This window comes from Phodopus roborovskii, unplaced genomic scaffold (genome assembly GCF_943737965.1).
Source record: "Phodopus roborovskii unplaced genomic scaffold, PHOROB, whole genome shotgun sequence".
Lineage (NCBI taxonomy): Eukaryota > Metazoa > Chordata > Mammalia > Rodentia > Cricetidae > Phodopus > Phodopus roborovskii.
This window is the reverse complement of record NW_026126511.1, coordinates 19034897-19056205: the sequence shown is the minus strand read 5'-3', so window position 1 is coordinate 19056205 and position 21309 is coordinate 19034897. Positions and strand designations below refer to the sequence as shown.

Sequence of the window (21309 nt, the reverse complement as noted above, 5' to 3'; positions counted from 1 at the left end):
CATTTCTACACCAAGGGTGCTGGCATTTCCACCCACAGCCTCTTGCTCTCCCCCGAAGCTCCCAGCCACCATGGCAAGTTGCTCACATGAAGTACCAGCTGGGAGCCACCCTAGAGTTTTCTCTCTTCCTTACTTCTTTGCAATAGCAAATGCTGCTGACACTGCCTTCTGTACAAACCCTAACTTCACCCACTGCTTGGTCCATGGATTCTCCTGAAGAATCTGCAAGAGCGACTCATTCCCGTAGTTGGAGACAACCAAAGCCTCCTGCCCTGTCTCTCCGCTTCCACTCATGCATACTGTCCCGCAGACAGCAAAGCACCAACAGAGAGCAATGCAATCATCTCACGCGTGTTCCGAACCTAGCCGTGGCCCCACTACCTACACGCAACCTCGCGGACTCTGTCCTGCTTGTGTTTATGACGTGAAGCTTCCAAGGGGCTTCAGTACCCACACCTCTGGGGGAGACTTTTCAAGCACCCGAGTAACATCCCATCCCCAGACCCAATTGCAGCTGCCCCTTCTCTCTTCTGGCTACTGGGCACACCCACACTACATCCCTCAAGAAGCCTTTTTTTTTTTTTTTTTTTTTTTTTTTTTTTAACTGCGTCTGCTCGGTTGTCTCCGTGTCTCTAGTCACATCTGTGTCACATTTTCATTGGGATACTTATTCTCACCAGGCATGCCGAACTTATTGCCTATGTGGTGAGCTCCATAAGAACGGGAGTTTGACCTTTCCTGGTAAATACAGTGCCACCAGAATACAGAAAACTAAATGGCGCAGGCACATTAACTTAAAAGCGAATGAACAGAAGTCGCCTGGAGATTACTAATGGTACTGAGTCAAACACAACCAGAACTCGGCAAAGCGGAACAAGAGTTTTAAGGAGGTTTCCAAAGCGATCAGGTTTGTTAAGTGACTTAGAATCAGAGCCCTTAAACTGTAGGTTCAAATTAAATACAGGTAGGTGAAAATAAAAGAGTTATTCCAGTTAGAGCTCTAAACAGCCACTAGGCAGAGAAGAGATTCCATCAAGGCCCTCTGCAGGCCAGAGGGATCTAACAGAAACATGGAACAGCAGGGTTGCTATCCACATTTGATACCGTATCGAGAGTGTCTTCTGGTGCTTTGGTATAGCTCCGTGACCTGTAAACCATCACCATGATATCAACAATGTTTAGTCCAGTCTCTTGTTCGGGACTGGAGAGTAATGTGTAAGCTCACACATGTTTTCTCATTAGTTTTTTTTTCTCTCTCTCTCACTTTTTCATGCCAATGTGTTTGGCTGCAGTATTCAGGCAGGCACCACCCCATGAACATGGCGGGAAATGTGTCCCCTGAGGGGTGTGCAATATGGCAGATTCATCAAGAAGAGGACAGCAGGCACAACGTGAGAGCACAGAGGTCTGGCACACTAAGTGTCTTCCCCTAGAAACATTTTCTATGAAAATGGTCCCAACTTTTTTTTTTTTTTTTTTTTTTTTGTGGTTGTTTTTTAATTGGAACCAAAATGACAATGGCCCAAACTGTGTTGCTTTAAAGAGTGGCACTGCCTTTGTTTACAGGGCTTCTTGTTTGTATGCTTTGTTGCTGTATTTCCTTCTATTTTTAGCTGTTGAGCCAGTCTCATTTAGCACAGGCTGGCCTCAAACACCCGGATGTCCCTACCCCTTCCTCCTAAGCGTCTGCATTTTGGGCAGGGCAAGCACCACCACATGCAGCTGCTTGGTAGGTTTTCAGATAACTCGGGTGAGATTCAGGTCGCCTCCTCCTGGTGGTGTTCCAGGACCCCCTGGACCCTCTGACCACACAGGCAGCCCCTGCCTGCGTCCTGGCGATTTTAGGAAAAAGTAAAAGTGGATGAATGACAGTTTGACGAGCGGCGAGGGCATCACTAGTAAAAATCCTGGGATAGTGTTTTTAGAAGACAGGTTAGAGTGTGGGAAAACCATTTCCCACTAGCTTCCAAACAGCTCAGAAAGCACTGCGGAGGAAGAGGATTCAGTGACTTAGAACCGCATGAACAGGGACAAGGCTGCAGAGATCAAAAACAAAAAGCCAAAAGCCCAAAGCCAGTACAACATGAGCAATACTGGCCCAATTTTAATGGAGGCCAGAGGGGCGAATGAGTCTAGCAGGATACAGAATGCCTTTCAGTTCTTAGGTTGTATGACATCCATGTCTTTACAGCACTCTCAGCAATACCAAGTTTCACCTCTAGGTGGTAGCAACTCTCTTCTGTTCTTGACATGGCCGCCTGCAGCCTTTGTTTCCTCTCTCAAATGTAATTCCATACTTCCTCCTCTTTCACAATTAAATACTATGCAGTTTGGGGAAGATTACGGTAAATCACTTTCACTGAAGAACACCAGTCCATTCTTTAGTCAAGCTACAGGGTTCTGCTAACACCACAAAATAATTCAGGTCTAAAGTGACAAATAACAGTAGTGTGTTTTCTCCATTCTAACAACAAATAGTATTTCTCTTTCTTAGCAGACTTTTGAGGAATGATTAGAGGAATAGGGAAACAGATAGAATTGAAGAGCTTTCCATTTTGCAAAAATAGTAATGTCACCCTAAAGTTGATTAAATAATTGCTCTTTTACAGGATGGAAGTTGACATGCCCATTTACAAATGCTCTCCATATTTTATAGCTCAGGAAATTAGCTCTAATGTTCACACAATGACAGGGACACAGAGGACTGCCATTCTGGGTAAACCAATGTAAACACTATGTTATTCCCAACAAGTTCACTGTTTAAATGTGACATGTACGAACCCTTTCTAGAACACATATTTATTGACTATATTGAACCCTATTCCATCCTCAACACACTCATAGGCTCAGGATTCCAAATCGTTTAAAAGAAGAAACTAAAAGAACTAAACTACAGCCTCATTGGGGGTATAATGAACACTAGGCACGTCAGTGACTCAGTCAGGGCGGCAAGAAAAAGATTGCTCTTGTACAAAGCTGAGATGTGACCATGGCCAAAGAGCTGGGTCTATGAAGTACTTTCCTCCAATGCAAAGCACAATCTATTAAGCACACTGCTAAGACAGCATTGCAATAGTCTGGTCTAGACATTCACAGATCACATGAGGGAAAAACTGAAGTGTAGGAGTTTAAAGGCAAATGAATACCAGCACACACGCTTGTGAACACATGTGTGCACCTCCCAGGGAGCTCCACTGTTATTTGCCTATTTTACTGTCAACACAGTGCGTGTTTTCCACTTAGAGAAGGCATTCTTGAATATATAATTCAAAGTCGGATGCTAGAGAGAAGATTACAGCAGAGAGAAGGAAGCACTCTGCGCTCGGTGAGGAAGGGTCTGCATGCAGTTTGACTGAGCAGCCTTGCGACCTGGCTATTGAATAACTGAGAGGAACACTCGAGAAAGTAATTTGCTTTAGCTATTGATGACAGAGTATCCTGGTATCAGAAAACAGGATGACAGATTGCAGCCTCCAAGGCAAAGCATTCAAGTTAACATTCCTAACTCTGGGGGTTTCTTTCCTTCATGGTAGGGTCTAGTTTTGAACAGGAGGGAAAACCAAAGGTGCTAGTCGGCACAGAGTCTTCTGCCTGGCTTGCCAATGAGGCCATTTTTCCTCCATGAAACAACAACTCTTTCCCTTCCCTTCCTTCCCTTTTTCCCCTTCCTTTTCCAACCTTTCCCTTTCCCATTCCCGTTGCCTTCCCCTTCTTCTTCTTCTCCTTCCCCATCCCTCCTCTCCCCTTCCCTTCCTTTCTCTTCCTTTTCCTTCTTTTCCCCTTCTCTCTCCTCTTATAATAGTCTTAGTCCTGTCAATTCCCAGGCCCTTCCTTCCTTGGCTAAGGGCTGCACACAATGCAGTGTGAAATCCATCATCCATGATCTGGCTTCCAATGTGGGTGAACTTGAGGGACATTGTGAAGGAGTTGCAGCTGAGGCTCTCTGGGACTGATTCACCCCGATAAGTCCTGTTGGACCCAAACTGCTTGCTGCTCTGATTCCTGTGACCCCATTTGCTTTCCATTTCACTTTATCCTCTTCTTGTGTCCCCCAAACCCCCCTATGCAGCTAGATTCACTTAGTTGTCTTTACTTCTAATGGGAAACTCTCATCAATTAAGGCAGGCTAAATGAATGAAAATTCAGAAAGAGATAAAGGCTTCCCCAGAATAGAGAGTGGATTCCGGCAGCATAGCAGTTGGATCCCAGCACAATGGGAAGCTTAATAGCTGCCAATTTCTATAACTAGGACCAAGATACTGAGTTGCTATAAATATTTTGATCAACACATTATCTATTGCCATTTTAAGACATAAAAAGACACATATTGTTATGATGCCTACTAGGTCAAGATATGTAATAATTAGTTTTAAGGAAAAAATCAAGAAACTTTATAAAGAAACTAGTGGTCAGATAAAACAATAATGTGAAAATGTATTATTCTGAAATGATTGATAACTTTTCTGTCCTTCTGTCCTCAGAGAATCCTCTGCGTACAAAGAAGAGATGACAAAAAGGCTTGGTAGATGCAGATTAAGACAAAAATCTCTAGCACACAGAATTCCCTTACTGGTAAGCCTTTTTGAAGCTATTACTGTAAGTACTATTCCCAACATATTCTTAGACCCATTAAGAGTTTTGATTGGCTTCTCATTTTAGTTGTTTTTCTCTCAAATGCTTACACAGGGCATAACTCGAGTTTGTTAGCAATGATCAATGCTTTATGCAAATATTTCTGTTGGATTTTATGATGAAGGAATAAGTTTCTCAGCCAGGCATCATGGTACACTCCTGGGATCCCTGAACTTTATAGGAGGAAGATTTCAACTTCAAGGCAACCTTACCTACACAAAATCTAGGTTAGCCTGGGCTACATGAGACCTTGACTCACCGAGATTTAGTAAACATTGCTATTACATAGAATAATAAACATACACTTTTCATGTTGAAATAAATTATTTTCTGCATTGTATATATTAATAACTTCCCCTGTTCAGGTGTCATTGTTCAGACATTGTTTATTGTAAAGTTTAACATTGGAGCAAGTCTAAAAGGGCAAGGATTCTGTCAGAGGACGACAACGTGATGTAATTTCAAGTTCAGTAGGCAGCAGCAGCAGTAGCATAGGTAGCTTTCAGGTGTGAATTATGTTTATGTGAAGATCAGGTGCTCATTGCTAAATAAGAGACATGCCTCCCAAATAACAATCATTCAGAAAGAGTCAACAAGCATTGCTTTAGATCACACAAGTTAATGTCTTTCAGCTATGCTCTAGTTAGTGTGAGACAGATATATTATCTTGATAGTCCTATAGCCAGGCCCTATATATGGCCTATATGGGACTTTGACAGTCCCGTATCTGTACCTTCATAGTCCTATACCTGGTAGTCCTACACTCTGATAGTCCAATTGGCTTCTGTGCTGACCAGGTGACATGAATCAACAAGGATTGTGAGCATACATGTGCCCTATAGGTCCATACAGCAGGTCCACAGTGTGACATTTACATATGGTTCTGAGCTGGAGGCTGATGAAAGCAAAACACAATTTTTATAACAGAAAAAAAACAAAACCAACCAACCAACCAACCAACCAAAAAACCTCTCTGAACTGGTGGCCTTCATGGCTCAAGCATGATGTTAGAGCCCCAATTCTCGTATAATTAAGGAAATAACTAGAGTAAATAACCTAGCTGAATTTCTTCCCCACATCATCTTAACGGAGGCTAAAGAGATATTAGAGACCAGATCAGCCGACACCAGCAGGAATTAGAACCATCACTACTTTTACCACGAAGGTCTTTTGCTGAAAACCTCGAGGTGATAAGAGAATTTAAGGAAATTAGACCAAAGTTGTTGTTGTCCTTCTTCTCTTTAATGAGGTCAGTTTTGAGTTTTGAAACACAGAATTTAACTACATGTAACGGTCACCATGCTAAATTTGAAGAGGTTGTCAAAGTTACAAAGAATTAACTAAGTCTTTGTATTGATTTAACACACTATGTCCTATGCTTTTGTCCCGTTGGCCAAGAAATAATTAGAATAACACAGCCAATATTGTCCATAAGTATGGAATATGAAAAAAAAAATCCCCAAGATGATGAGCCAAGGCTTTGGCAGGACTATTTGCTACTTGTTTGCTGTGAGCAGCTATGGTTCTGTCTTCCCTACTTCTATTGCTAGCCTGACATTACGCAGATGGGAATTTCCTAGGCAAAGCCTTTTGCTCCGATTGTAGTGAATGGATGTTACATAATGTCAAGGATTTCTCTCATTTTCAAGTTGGTGGACAACTGCCACATTGTGGGAAGACTTCTGGACAGGTTGAGTTGGGCCTTGGATTTATGCCCAGGTTTGCAACATTGCATCTCTATATCGGGTCTCCTGTTACTTCATGTACAATGTGACAGCTTTCCAGAGCTGCTGATGTGGACACCTCAGAAACTGCAATTTGCAAATAGCCTGCCTCTCTTTAAATGGCTGGTTCTACGACAGACTTCTGAGTGGTTTCTCATAGCAACAGCCTCAGTTCTTCCTCTATTATGGGAAAAGGTTTAGACCAGAAAGACTCATCTTGTTTTCATGGTATAAAAGCCCCAGAGTTTCATCCTTCTTGGAGAATTCATGAAGACAGTGGTAACATTTGCAACTGCATGTATATAAATATTTAAGTTTACTGTACCAGCAAAACATTCAAGTGAGAACAGGAACTTCCTGCCCTCTACAAGAACTTGTGACATACACTTGTCAACGTGCAAATGGTAAATGTGATTCACTCCAGAATGCATAATTTGGCTGGAAACTGTTAAAACTGGAACTTTCCCATGTCCATACAATCTCAGGCGTACTGGGAAGAGAGAAATCATAATTGAGATGGTGACAGTGACACCCAGTAGAGAAAACTACTTCTGCATTACTGAGGGCACTTTCAACCAATGGGAAGAAATGCTTCATTTTCTATGTCAGCATAAAAATAACCATAAATTCTCTATGATGTGGCACCAGCTCATCTGCATGCAATGATTCTTGGCATACGTTCCAGAGAGTCTGTTGAACCATTGCCATTCCCAGACAATGATAAATGTCCAGGTCTTTTAAACTGTTAGGAACAGGGCAGGATTGAGGGCAAACAGAGGGAGAAGGATGTGTGAAAAGTCAAAGGCGAGCATGCATGGAGATGGTCATGTAGTTGAGCATTCACCCTATCCTCAAAGCATCTCCAGCTCTAAACCAACTCAGGTGTCTATTTGACAAAAATCCTCACAGAACCCTCTTGGTCCTGTCCTACCAACACACACCCCCAAACATACAGATCCCAGATTGGTATCGTACCTTTGAAAACATAACGGCGGAACTCAGACTTGGAAATGGCCACTTTCCTGTGAATTTGATAAAGCTACGAGCAAAAATGTCTACAATGAGTGAAAATCCAACTTCACAGTCAGTGTTTTAATTGGGAACTATCCCCACTTGCCTGAAAGGTTACCAATTTGTTTTCCTTGCACTACCATGTCCAAGAAAGGGAAGTAAACATTCTAAAAGAAGATTTATACAGTGAAGGGTAGCAGAACAGGAGTCCCTAAAATAAAGCAGTTCGGCAAAAGAATCCCTGTTACACAAGGCAGATGAAAAAAAGCAGATGCATAAGAATCCACACGCCACGAGGGAGATGAAAAGCAGACACAGGTTGGAGAGACTGCTAAGTATGTTAAGAGCATTTGCTGCTCTTTCAGAGGCCCAGGTTTGGGATCCAGTACCCATGTTGGGTGGCTTGCAGCAGCCTGTAAGTCTAGCTCAAAGAACCAGAAGGACCAGAGGATGTTGTCTGTTTTCTATGGATGCCTGCACGAAAGCACACACACACACACACACACACACACACACACACACACACACACACACACCAAAGTAAATCTTACAAAACAGATTTGAGAAAATCTCTCTGTACTCCCTATCTGTCCAGAAGGGCAGAGTAATTTCTACCAGGAGAGATAACTTTCCTTAATCCAGGGATGACACTCGTGAAACCCATCTAGGCAGTGCTTCCCCTTGAGCTAGAGTCCCTACATATACACCATCCCATAACTTGCCATCCCTAGAAGCCCAAGGTCCTCTTTCTTTGTCTCATCACCTCCCCAAACAAAATAAAACAAACAAACAACAACAACAAAAAAACACCTCTGGTAAGATGCTATAGATGCTCTAGAAGCCTGAGTTCCAATGCACATTCATTCAGAGCTACCTGTCTGGGCAAATTCTCCTATGAACGTGCAGTGAACGTGTTCATCAACTTGTCTTCACTTATCTCATGAAAGCCTCTCAGTTGTTAGTTAAGATGACGGGGTCTCAGCCTAAGAACCTAAGAGGTAATTTTAAAAGGAAAATGGTTTGTTTCCTAGCCCTGTACCACTTTACTGATGCCTCCTTGCAGGGGCAATAGTGAACACAGAGGAGAGGTCCAATGGGTGATACTGAGAAATTCACACACCTGCAGTCCAAAAGGTTAACAATCCCCCAGTCAGCAACTAGCCCCCAGTGTGGTGGCTGTGAGGGGGATGGAGCTTGTGTCTGAACCACCTCCCACAGCTGCTTCTTTATGAAGTGAACCATATAATGACCAGACCTTCTTTACTGTTATGCTTCTATCCTTGTAAGAATCCTGCCTTTCCTCACTCCATGAGAATTAACACGTAGCTCAAACCTGGCTGTGTCCTACCATCTGTCATGGGATCCAGAAGTGCTGCTGCTCTGGTCCCCTCTCTGGGTATGTTCACAGTGTTAATGCATCTTCTTTTGGTCTCGGCAGATGCTGTTTGCTTTGAAAAGACATTCCTGCCCACATTTTTCCTCACCTCAAGAGTACTGCTACCTTGAAAGTAGCCAATGGACGCTTCTGTGTCAGCCTTATGCATAGGAAAATGCTACTTAAAGATGTTTAAACTCACTTTACTCAGTAATAGACATTGACTTAGGAGCTGTCAGGCACAGCCACTGCCTTCCAGAATCTACCGAGTGGAGCTCTATCTATCTCCACTGAGGAAGTTCAAGCCTTTTCATTATTTATGGATGTTAATTGCTTATTTGATGAACAGCTTTAACTGATTGAAACGTTTGCTAACCCAACTGCACAAATTCACAGCTCTTAACTCTTCTGCATACTATTTGAGGCTCTAGCGGAAGCTAGAGCCAAGCTTGTGATGAACTTGACATCAAATTCTACAAATTATTCCCGACTTCTATTTTGAGGAGAGCAAATATCTCCTGCCCGTTCTCTCCACTGCTAGATGAGTAGTTAAACTTTCTGACTTTTTCATAGTCAATATTTCACAACCAAGTATCAACCATTTATCACTTCACTAGGAGTAGATGCTGGGTGATTCATAGATTCTTCCTTGCAGTTGATTTATTTCCACACTAGAGTCACAGTATTTACCTAAGGAAGATTCAAGACAGTATAGATCATAGACATTTTAGCTAGCGCACGGCCAAACAAGTTTATACAGTCGATCCATCATCACTCCTGTTAGAATCAATTTAGAAATGTCTTCATCTTCTTCCGTGTCCAATTTCACCTATAAAGGACACAGAAGCTCATCTCTCGGTATTCTCTACTAACAATATGTGTTTACTCCAGTTTTCTTCTCGGGGATGGATTCTCTTCTTTTGATTTTTCAACATGAAGAGTCAAATCCAGAACTTTTGAGTGTGCTCAGCAAGAGCTCTACCATTATGTTCTAGCCTCAGGTTTTGGAACTGATTTTTAGGTCTCTTCCTTCCTACAACTCTCCAGGTGGTCTTAAGTAAAGGTGATAGGTAACCATTATGAATACCACATTGCAAACCCGTGACCACAGAGTATCATCTACATTGCATCAGAGCATCGAAGCTTATCTTACATGTATGTGAGCACAAATATGATAGCAGCATGTAGGCCCATGAAGCAGTTGAGAGAGTATCAGGACTTAAGAGCATTTACTCTCTGCATGTGTCACACAAACACATAGCTCCTCCTCTACAAGGAGAAGCTTAGCCCTCTGAGGATAGAAACCATGCTTTATTTATCTTTCTAATTTAGTGCTTGTAACAGTGCCTGGGACATAAATAAATGTTACATAAACAGGAGGTGAATTTTCTCAGGGCTGGTAGTAAAATCTCTTTTGGTTATTTTCATGAATTACTTATTTGGAGATAAAAGTAGTTGAAACTTCCCAACCAATTGACACGCTACAAATTCTGTAGGAACACATTGTCTTTGCTCCTTGTGCAGGAAGGAGAAGGGAGAGAAAGAAAACGCATTATCTCCTCAGTGTTTCCCATTCAGCCCATCAGAGCAATGGGGCAGAAACCGGACCTCGGGGCTGACAATGCCCTGTAAGATCTTCAGCTCATGTGGCTCATTTGAGCATCTCATGTTCCCTCTTCATGGAGTAAAGTTTCCTTGGTATAATGTGCCTTCAACTAAGAAGGAATACAGATGCTATAGAGTAGAAACTGGACCTGGCTTCTCCCTGTATCTTCTGTATCTCCTGGTTTTTTTATTCTGTCATCATCCCGAGTCTGACAGGGGGCAGCATGTTTTAAAGACCGTGAGTCCCCATCAGGGATGCCCACCCTTTGGGCACGAATAAAAGGCTTCATCCTCTGGCCTCCATTTCCCTCTCTGTGAAAACGCAAAGCATAGTATTTCCCAAGAGCCTGAGGCCATTGTGCAGCCTAACTAGATTTATTGGGGGATGGGGGCCAACTGATCAGGTACTATTCAAAGTACCATTTGTATTCCTAAAAAACAATTAAATAAATATGGAAGTAGAATATTTATCACTCATCTTCCCACATTAAGAAAAAAAACATAGTTTCTTATCATAATCTAAAAACGTAAGACAAAGATCTGTGAATTTTACTTATTTTTGAAGTAATAGTACACGGCTCAATTCTTTCATTTTTCTTCCTTTCTTCTTTTCCATGATACATTATGAATTAAAAGGCTAATTTTGTGCAGGAGTCTAAAGAAGCAGATTTTCGTACCAATATTAATCTATTTTCTTGGTTTCACATAAAACAATTTTGAAGTCCTTTAAGTTGTCTCTTCAAAGAATCATTTATCAAATGTGGCTGAAATAATTTCACGCCATTTCTGGGAAGTTCCACTTAGAGTTCTGTTCAAAAAGTTGTCAGTCAAAGACCTTTGCATTTGCTCCCCCCTCCCCAAACGTCAATAGATTTTCAAGGTCAAGGTGGGAGAGGAGGTAGGTCATCTAAAGATTAATGCATTTTATTTATTAATTTGCTAATTTTATAATATTTGCAATTTATTAGTAAGTTAATATATTAACTACCTAGACTTTTTCATAAGAAGCTGAAGGTGACACCTAAGAATAGTCTGGGTTAAATAAGTTGTGCTTTGAAAGGGAACCACTGTTTCAAAGGTGAATTGGATAGATCTTGGGAAGTTGAGTACATCTGTTAGGGAAAAAATACTGTGCAGAGTGTTTTTAGTGAATGAACACTGTCAGTGTTTTTGTTTGTTTGTTTGTTTATCCCAGGCTAGTCTGGGATCCATGACACACTGTTTCAATGAACAAAAACCAAAACATTCACTACAATAAAAGCCTAACCATTGTTTATAACTTAACTTGTGTACTCACCAAGCAAACTTCTGGTTATTCATTCGGTTCCCCCGGACCCTGGATACTGGGGATGGATGTACCCTGTTGATAGACAGAAGCCAGTCAGTGATTGAGAAAACATAATTTGGACTGTAAAAGGCAGGAAGTGTCTGCTTTATCAATGAAGTCTGGGGTTTACTTCATTTGTTCTCTCCTGTGAACTTGACCATCTCTTAGCAAATAGATGCAATTAAATTCCTGTGTCTGCAAACCGGAAGGCTTCGTTCTTTATCCCTCCCAAGGTGACACGGCGAAATGTGTTAGCTGTGAAGGTTCCAAATGTGGTACCATGGGTTTCAATGGACAGATGTACTCCTTTCGCAGAACACAGGGTTACTGAAGATGTAATCCTTGCCTGGGGGGGGGGTAAGGAGCATGAAATAACATGGAGGACATGATACCCACCCTCATTGAGCCCTGTCATGTCTGTTCCCATAGAAACTGCACAAAGAGACAGGGAAGTGACTATACTTCCAGTCAATTTCTAAACGTAAAAGTCAAGGAAACAGCAGGATTTCATCCACGTGTCCAGGGATGGGGTGTGTTCGAACAGCGTTTGAGTTTAAAGCTTCCAGCAGCTGCTGGTATCCTCCTTGGCCCATGAAGTCCTCGTCTTTGGCCCAGGAAGCAGTTTGCCATACCCCAGCTGCCTAGTGCCTCAGTTCTTGCTTTGGATTGCTTGCCTAGGAGTCCTGAGATATGACCGTTCTTTTTGTTTGTTTGTTGTGTTTGTTTGTTTTTGTTTTTGGAGACAGGGTTTCTCTGTGGCTTTGGAGGCTGTCCTGGAACTAGCTTTTGTAGACCAGGCTGGTCTTGAACGCACAGAGATCCACCTGCGTCTGCCTCCCGAGTGCTGGAATTAAAGGCGTGCGCCAGCACTGCCCAGCTGGCAATACTTTTAGCTTGAGTCATCTTCACTCTTCATACTCCATGCATGCATTGCTTTTTATTCACAGGGAGGAGGAAGGAACGGAGAAGGGGGTCAAATCAAGAAAGGATGCAGGAAGGAAACAAAATTATCTTAATTGGTCCTAAGGCTCTGTTGAAACCAGCAACCCAGGTCCATCTGAACCTCAGCCTCTCTGTGCTACTCAATGAAAAATCACACCAAAACAGATAATGCAGGCCAGCCTTATTTGTGTGTGTGTGTGTGGGGGGGGGTAGGTTCATCTTTCCCAAACCTGAGCTGGACTGCACTCCCTACTTGATGCCCATTTCCTCCAGCATCTCTTATTAGCATCCCCCTGCTCACAGGCTTCTCAGTGGTGGCTGCAGCTGAGCTGCTCTGCACAGATTTTCTGCTCTGCATGGGGGAGGGGGTGATAATTATCCAGAAAGATGGAGGGAGGCCAGGCAGCCCCTCTGCTGAACTGCCTCATTCAAGCAAGGCTCACTTCCCGCTGTTCTGCAGCTACAAGGATCACCTGTTGGTCTTGGCACCTGTCCAAACTGGGGTCTGGCGGAAATGACAGCGTCAGCTAGAAATGAAAGCCAGCCCATAACCCAGCACCCCAACAGACATACTTATTTCTCTCACAAATGCAAATAAGTCCGAGAGAGAGACCGAAGACTCACATAAAAGGCAACAAAATACATCTTTTCCCCTGCCTTCTTGAAATAGAATTCCCAAGATGAACATCTGAGTCCAAAATTACTTCCTAGATAAGCGGATAAGGCCACTGACCAGAGGAAAGCTGCAAAAGACCATCAAGAACTACCACAGCTGAGGCCCTACTTCTAAGAGTTGAGTACATTTCCAGAAGTCATCCGCTCCAAGAATTCACTCTCAACTACATATGAAGTCCTTAAAATGCTTAACCCCTTACTGCAGCCCTCCTTCAACCTAAAAGTGCATAGAAACTGTGTCTTCCACACCACATACTACTAAAGCAGCTGAAGCTGAATATCACTGAATCTTCTCATATCCCATTTCACACCTCATGTGTACACAGGGGAGGGGGACTGGGCGTCTTCATTCCGTACCTGCAACGCCTTCTAGACATTGGTGTCTTTGGGAAAAAAATTCAGTCACCTTTGATGAAATACTCTTAATGCATAACTTTCATCATAGTTTAGCAATCTTAGGAGAAAAAAAAATCTTCTGATCATCTGTATGACCAAATAACTGAAACTGAATTGAGAAATATTTTCTTCCTCTGAAAGAGCGTACTTAATCCAAAAAAGGCAGACAACTATTACATGTCAGCTATCATTTACAATTTCATTTTTTTCAAAAGGACACGCTGAGTTTGGGGGAGTTCCACTTTTAAATTGTAGCGCCCCTGCTATCAGCCTCTTTCCACAGATAGCAGCCAGACAGGTAGCAGAGTCAAAAGCCCAGTAGCATAAACTACTGTCTAATCTGCATGTCATGCATTATTCATGATCTCCTGATTTCTGCACCTGCATCTAGGCAAGAAGCTTGCTGGGCTCGTTCATTATTCTCAGAGCCTCACACAGGCTCCATTACTCCTGAGCCACTTTGTTCTGTAACTAAGGGTTTCGAGCCTTAGTACTAACTGCTGGATATGAAAAGAAAGAGACACACCAGGCTGAAGCCAAGGATGATCTTGGTGTTGTGTAACACGGTGGATCTGACAACGTACTCCACAGAGACTGATTGCTATGTGGGATATTATTGCTCACATGGGGTGATTTACATCACATACAAAAGATAGGAGTTGTATGACTGAGGCCCTGTACACCAATTGTTCTATTTATGCACTCTGACTCATCTGGAACTGCAGTGTGTTTATAATTTCACTCAATTCTGAGCTATCTTTTTTAAACCTTCTTGCTATGTGTGAAACTTTTCAAATATCGTAACGTTAAAAATGATTCGCCCTTCTTTGGGTGCTTCCCAGATGCTGCATCGCCAAGACTGACATTGTTAGGCGTGTATAATGGCTCTGTTTTTAGTGTCCCCAGGAAGCTACATGAATGGCTGCCAGGAAGAGGTGGATGTGAAGTCTGGGTCCTCAATGCAAATTATGAACCACTAGTGAGTTTCTTGAGTGGGAGCCTGTTTCTCCCACATACCAGGCACTGGAGGAAAGCTGTGGCAAGTTACGGTGTCAAGTAGAACTGAGACAAAGCAATGCGGGGTACAAACTGTATAACCAGCTGTCCTGGGGTTAAACCACAGTGCTGACAGCTAATGACAGTGCCACCTAACGTACCTCACAGTATGGACCCACACTGAAGCATCCTCATCTATTCAAAGGACATGGTTCAGATATGGGAACCACATGCAGGACAACAGTTTGCAGAGTCTGTAAAGGGGCTGAAATAGTCTTACTGTTTAGTCACACCGCAGCCACCATAGTGACCCCTGACCCTACAATACTGGTGTAAGCAAGCATACTACGCTGTCAGTGACGTCAACATTTATCACGTATAGCCATAGCATGCATGAAACTGTGCATAGCATCCGGCATCGGTATCAATGCTCGCTGATCGTGCTACTGGTTCACATATAGAGTATATTTCTCCACATGTTATTGGCAGTACTGGTGATCGAACCCAGGACCTTGTGCATGCTAGTCAAATGCTCTACCCCTAAGACATAAACCCAGCTCCACTGTGACACATATCACCGTGCATCTGACATCCCACCTGCCCAGTCCCCTGGCCACAGACATCCATACCATCCCTGTTTTCAGATCTGGTGGTTGATTTTTAATCTTAAGATCCCACCGTGTCATAACCTGTCATTCCTCAGGGAGCAGCTTTCTTGACTCAGTGGTGGTGACTGCTTCCCTTCTCCTCTCCTCAGGCTGTCAACCCCCACCATAGTGTCTGCAGATTCTTTCCTTTGCCCTTCTTCCTTTCCTGTTGATGCTTAGTCTATTACTAGCTGACAGTGATTCCAACACGCCTACCCCCCCCATCTTCCTGCTACATAATAACAGGATCAGGTAGGCCTTGCTGGGTTACCCTCCATCATTTTGTTACTCGCTTATCATGCTATTCTTCCCAGTGACATTTCCAAAGAGGTGCCCATGCAGCATGGACCTAAGCATAAAAGTAAACAATGACCCACAGTCTATAAGCCTGACCCGTGTGAGAGAACCTGCTTCCTATTGACAAAACAGCATACGCTCTAGACACCCAGGAAATATGAAAACAAAAGAAAACAAAAAAACCCAACCAACCAATCAAACAAAACCCACTGAACCTCTGACTCTCATGCCCTGTATTAGAGACAACACTTCCTACTGAAAAGGTCAGAAGAAACCACTTCCCAGACCAAGAACATTTTCTGATGGGCTACCACTCTTCTAGTGTGACGAGATATCTGATAACTCTTAACAATTACAACATACATATGCTTGCTACTCCACTGGTTTTTCTATTAGGCATCAGCCCATACTTTCATCTATAAGAGCCCTTTTAGGAATTTATTTTTACTGCTTTGTTGAAGACTTACAAATAATTCCACAGTTATTATTAAATATCAGCATGTTCTTATGCAAAACATATGAAGGATAATTTAGAAATGATCACTGGCTTACTCTTACACTCACAGCATCCGGAACAAGTTCTCATGAGTATTCAGACTAGTCCAGATGTTATTCTAATAGATACACCACACCTGGGCAAAGAAAGCGGATGAAACAGGCCCCCTTTTATTCTTAGTATTTTAAATCATATCTGTGATTACATGACCATCGGAAATACTATATACTAAAGGCTATGAGCGATCTCAGAGGTAGCAAGCTTCTGGTTTGTATGTCACACTACTAAACAAAACCAAAAATGTTATATACAAACACATATGCATATGTGTGTGTAATGCTTTTCTAGTTAGTATAAAGAACAGTTTATTTTATCATGACACTGTCATCCACACACAAGTTGTCATTGAACCGATACATATTTATTTTTTTAATGTTCCTTTTAGGACCTTCTTTGACATCCTCTCCTATCCAAGCACATTGCTATTGTTAGAGGTGTGGGATGAACTTAATCACCATATGGAATTAATGTTGTGAACATTGTTTTCCATGTTTACTATAACATTTATTCAGATACTACAGACACTTAGAACGGTTATGGTAAACTGTGCTAAAAAGTATAGCCTTGACTGGAGGGATGGAAAAGTCAGTAAAGGACCTGGCAAGAAGCATGGGATCTTGAGTTCAGATGCTTAGAACCCCATTAAAACTTGGGTGTGGCTGCATGCTCATGGGAGCTCAGTACTAAAGGGCAGAGAGATGGGTGGATCCGAGCCATAGCTAAGTCTATGGACTTCAGGTTCAGTGAGAGAGTTGGTCTCAAAAATAAGGTGAAGAGCCATAGAGGAACACATCTGATGTTGACCTCTGGCCTCTACATACACACTCAAGCATGTGACATGTTTCCACAAACACACAGCATACCACATGCAAATAATACAACAAAAAGAAATAGAGCTTCTGAAGTTAACATAGACATTCATTTCTGCTGCATATTTACAGAGGTTACAAATCTCACCAGAGGATACTTGGCATATCATTTCCGTGCGTAAGTCACCCTAGCCCCACCCCTCACTACCTCTCCTGCCCTCACTGAGGCAGTTAGTTACACTGGGTGTTCCTCAACACATCTCCATTGTCATGTGTAGTTGATGTCATCTTCTCAGAGGCAAACCTCAATGTGTTCCTAGTTCTCACTCTGTGGGGTACCCTGCAGCTGCTGAATGATGGGCACATTTTGACGCACACTTAATTCATACTGTCTTGTCTCTCCAACTCCACACTAATGCTTCCATGAGGCATTTCTCTCTTTGTTCATCATATCTCTGCCACCTGGCACCAAGTAGACATTCAACAGAAAGCACTTGTATGGGGAACCCTACTTTCCTCCTGAACTCTACCATGTAGAATGTAAAAATAAATAAATAAATAAATAAATAAATAAATAAATAAATAAAAAACAAAGGCTGTATTTGTATAAGCCACCACTGTACCCTTGGGACTTGGCACATGCATACCCAAGTACACACTAACAAATGAAGACACAAAGCTATAACTTTCAAATGTGATCTACTTCACAGACTTACGGAACATCTGTCTTCATATCGGGAACATTAGCAAATAAGCAATGAGTTCCTTCTAGCACACTTTGCTTCATGGCTACCAGGAGGAGGTGCTGGCGCTGACAGTCTAGCTGAGACAAACAAGTAGCTGCCACAGGAACGAAGGGACAGGAATTGAGAGGAGTTCCAAATCCATAGAGTACAGTGAGGATTAATTCAACGTGTAAAGGGCCACGGTTGCATGGAGGAAAATGAAACCATGGGTGGAAAGGATGATTTTCAGAGACAGTAAGGTACAATGGCAGGAGGACCCTTGGAGAAGAAGTGCAAAGTGAATCAACCCAAAAGGAAGTGAAGTTGTGAGGTGAATAAATTGGTCATGTCAAAGTGGGGTTTAGAAACATATGACGGAGAGGAGCCAGAATGTGAAGATGGCATTGGAATGCGGATGCTCCGATAAATGCCTAAGGAATTAGTGACGTGGACAGGGGGCTGTGGGATAACACCAACAATTCTTCTGTTACTCAGAGCTCTGCCTGGATTCTTTATCTCCCTTATTCACCCAGCATGCACTGGATGCCTCTTATTTATACTTCCATGAAAATGTTAATTGAGCAATTCCTATACCAGACAGCGTCTTAGGCCTCTGAATGTGTTATATGCGCTACGACAGTGTGTTGGATATAGGAGATGCTCTTGATTTTGAGAAGGGGCATGGGTTCAGGTTGGCCATCCACAGAGTGAGTGCACAGAATCAAAGGTCCACACAATGCTGTGTGCTGAACAGTGACAGGGACCGTAAAACCACCATGGGGGCATATGGATAAAGCTATGGAGGAGACATAGAAATTCCCTAGATTAATAGATGAGGGAAAATTGAAAGGCTACATTTTGCAGCTAAGGAAAAGGAAAGGGGGATTCCTTCTAGAGACAATGAAATGCACCAAAGGGTCGAAACATAGATCAACCACACCGTGAACAGGTGGAGAGAGTTACAGGAAGGGGGCTGGCTGACCTAGAGGGGCAGCGGATTAAGGGTCTCACGTAGTACGCTGCATACTTGGCTGAAAGTAATTCAAGGATAGCTACAAAAGGATTTTGTGATGAGATATGGTACAATCAGGATTATAAACTACAAAAATCATCTTGGCGGCGGTGCAGAGAATGGCCGAAGGGGAATGTGTGACTCATGAAGACCATTTGGAAGCTAAAGTAATAATGCTTTGGATGGCACAGGGGAATGCTGGTGGGCAGAGGAAGGGAAAGGAGGATGGATGCTTAAAATCAGAATTGACACCAGGTGTTCTGGCTCACACCTGCGATCACAGTTCACGGCAGTGGAGGCTGGTGGGTGGCAAGCTTGAGGTTCAGGTGGGCTATATAGTGAGTTTAAGACTAACGAGCTATATAGGGAGTTTGTGTGCTGAAAATACAAAACATATAGATGTGCTTGGCCAGCATAGGCAGGACTCTGGGTTAGACCCTCAACAAACACATAGACAAACTAAAAAACAAGCAAGCAAACGTCTCTCTCCCCACCCCATCCCCCTCTCACCCACACGCAAAAACAAATGAAGAAGAAAGAGAAGTCAAGCTAACTGACTATGGGGTATATCCATTATAAGTTCCCATGTGAAGTGTGGAACAGGCTACTAGAGTGTGATGTCATTTAATCATAGAGTGTGGGCCAAGCATAGTGATCTTGTGGTACTTGTGAAACTCTGAAGCTAGCTGGTTAAGCAAAGCTAGCAGACAGCCTGTGGGGACTGGCTGTAAGTAGCCCCTGCATGATTTTATGAGTATGCTATAATCTAAAAGGAGATCCTGTCTCCCTCCCCCAGCTGAGAACTGGAAGGATACTGTCAGACATTCTTGCTGTACCCCAGAATCCCCTCCAACATCACATCATCTCCTGGGCAGCTACAACTAGATTTAGATGTCACTGCATAAAGGTTTTCAATAAAATTTTGGGGAAACACACACACACACACACACACACACACACTTCCTAAAATATGAAGGAATCTGTGGGCATTGTGGAGATGTTAGCGGAATTCAGATGAGGGCTTTCATTAGTCAAGTGATGAGGTAATAATAATTTCCTGCTTTGGATAACTAGAGTTATGTAACATCTCAAGTATAGGGAAATTGAGTGATGGGTATATTTCTGAAGAAAGCATTTTTTAAATGCTATGCATTTGTTGGGATAAAGGATGAATAAAAATTACCTAGGAATGATTTCTTACATTTTTATCTCAATGACCTATTCCCCCCTGTTTTTTAACAGTTTTGTATTATAGATAACATTTCAGTGTATGCTTATGAATACATAGGATATATGCACACACACACATACACACATATATTTGAATACAAAAATTTACATACTTCCTCAAAAAATAACTAATCAGTCATATTGTACTACACTCATGGTTTTATATGTAGTACAAAATAGCAAAAGCCATGCTGCAGATTGGTAGAGAAAATAGGAGAGAAAAAGAGATGAAGTCATTTTTAAAGGTTAATATAAATAACACTGGGGACTGGAGGAGGGAATTTTAGATTATGTCTATAGAAGTAACTCAAACCCCATTATGGAACTGACCTTCCTCCAGGTCACACAGCTCTCAAATTCCTGCCCTGACCTGGGACACACTGATAATTCCTACAATTTTCTGCTTGGCTTTGCGTGTGCATAATGTCTGACATTATTTTTTTTTCAGTGTTCTATATATGGTGCATTAAGATTCCAGGCTTTTATTCCATGAGCTGAAATACTTCTATTTAGCCGTTAGTTAAGAGTGAGTTGGAGAAAGCTTGTGAATTGGCAGACACTCTGGCTGGGAGTTATTTAATTATCCACTGGCACTGCCTTTTCTGGGTGTGTGTGGGGGGCTCTGTGGGTTAAGAGGAGTAGGTATGAGGCACTACTCCAGATGTGTTTGCTGTCTGGCTGAATTAATTCTGAGAGGCCTCATTTGGGCTTAAAGAAGATCAAACCAAGTAGATAATTCAGGTATTATGTTAGTCCAAATTGCAACCTATTCGAATTCAGAATTTTTCAAAAAGGTGTTAAAGTAATATTTTTTTTGTCCTTCAAGTAGGATGTGATTTTATATCATTTGGTTCACAGGTATAATGTTAATGATATAAACTGAATTCTAAAGGTAAACAATCTCCACTGGGGTAAAATACAGTTTACATTTTGCTTTCAATAAAATCTCAAAGGCTAGAAACACCCAATATGTCAATGAGGCGCAATCATCCTCTTTATTTACTTGTATACAAAATGGGTGTTGCCTGTACATGTACTGTGCATATTTAAGTGTATAGAAATCCGATTCCTGGCTTGTTTTTATTTAAGTGGATTTGAAACAAATGAAAGGGCAAAGCATTGAGTAATTGGCTTCAGTTCTGTGCCACAGAGAGCTTTGAGCCATAGCAGCTTCTGTGGCAGTCTTACAGCCTTAGAATTACTTCAAGGTAAAGCTCCTTGCACTGTAGGAGCACAGAAAATACACAGAGACACCTGTTTCGGAGCTTGGTATCTGAAGTTAGGCGATGCTAATACCTCAATCACCCCTCACCCCCCAGGCCTAATGTGTGTGTGGAAACTGACTGGGAA

General features: G+C 42.3%; 1 protein-coding gene across 3 annotated transcripts in view; it reads right to left on the bottom strand.

The window, feature by feature from the left end:
- Window positions 1–21309, bottom strand: part of Klf12 (KLF transcription factor 12) — a 397981-nt gene that overhangs the window by 58130 nt on the left and 318542 nt on the right. For all 3 annotated transcript variants that reach the window (XM_051195288.1, XM_051195289.1, XM_051195290.1), the window contains one exon: window positions 11645–11707. In XM_051195288.1, coding sequence (XP_051051245.1) covers window positions 11645–11707 — 63 coding nt within the window. The remainder of the gene's footprint in view (window positions 1–11644; window positions 11708–21309) is intronic.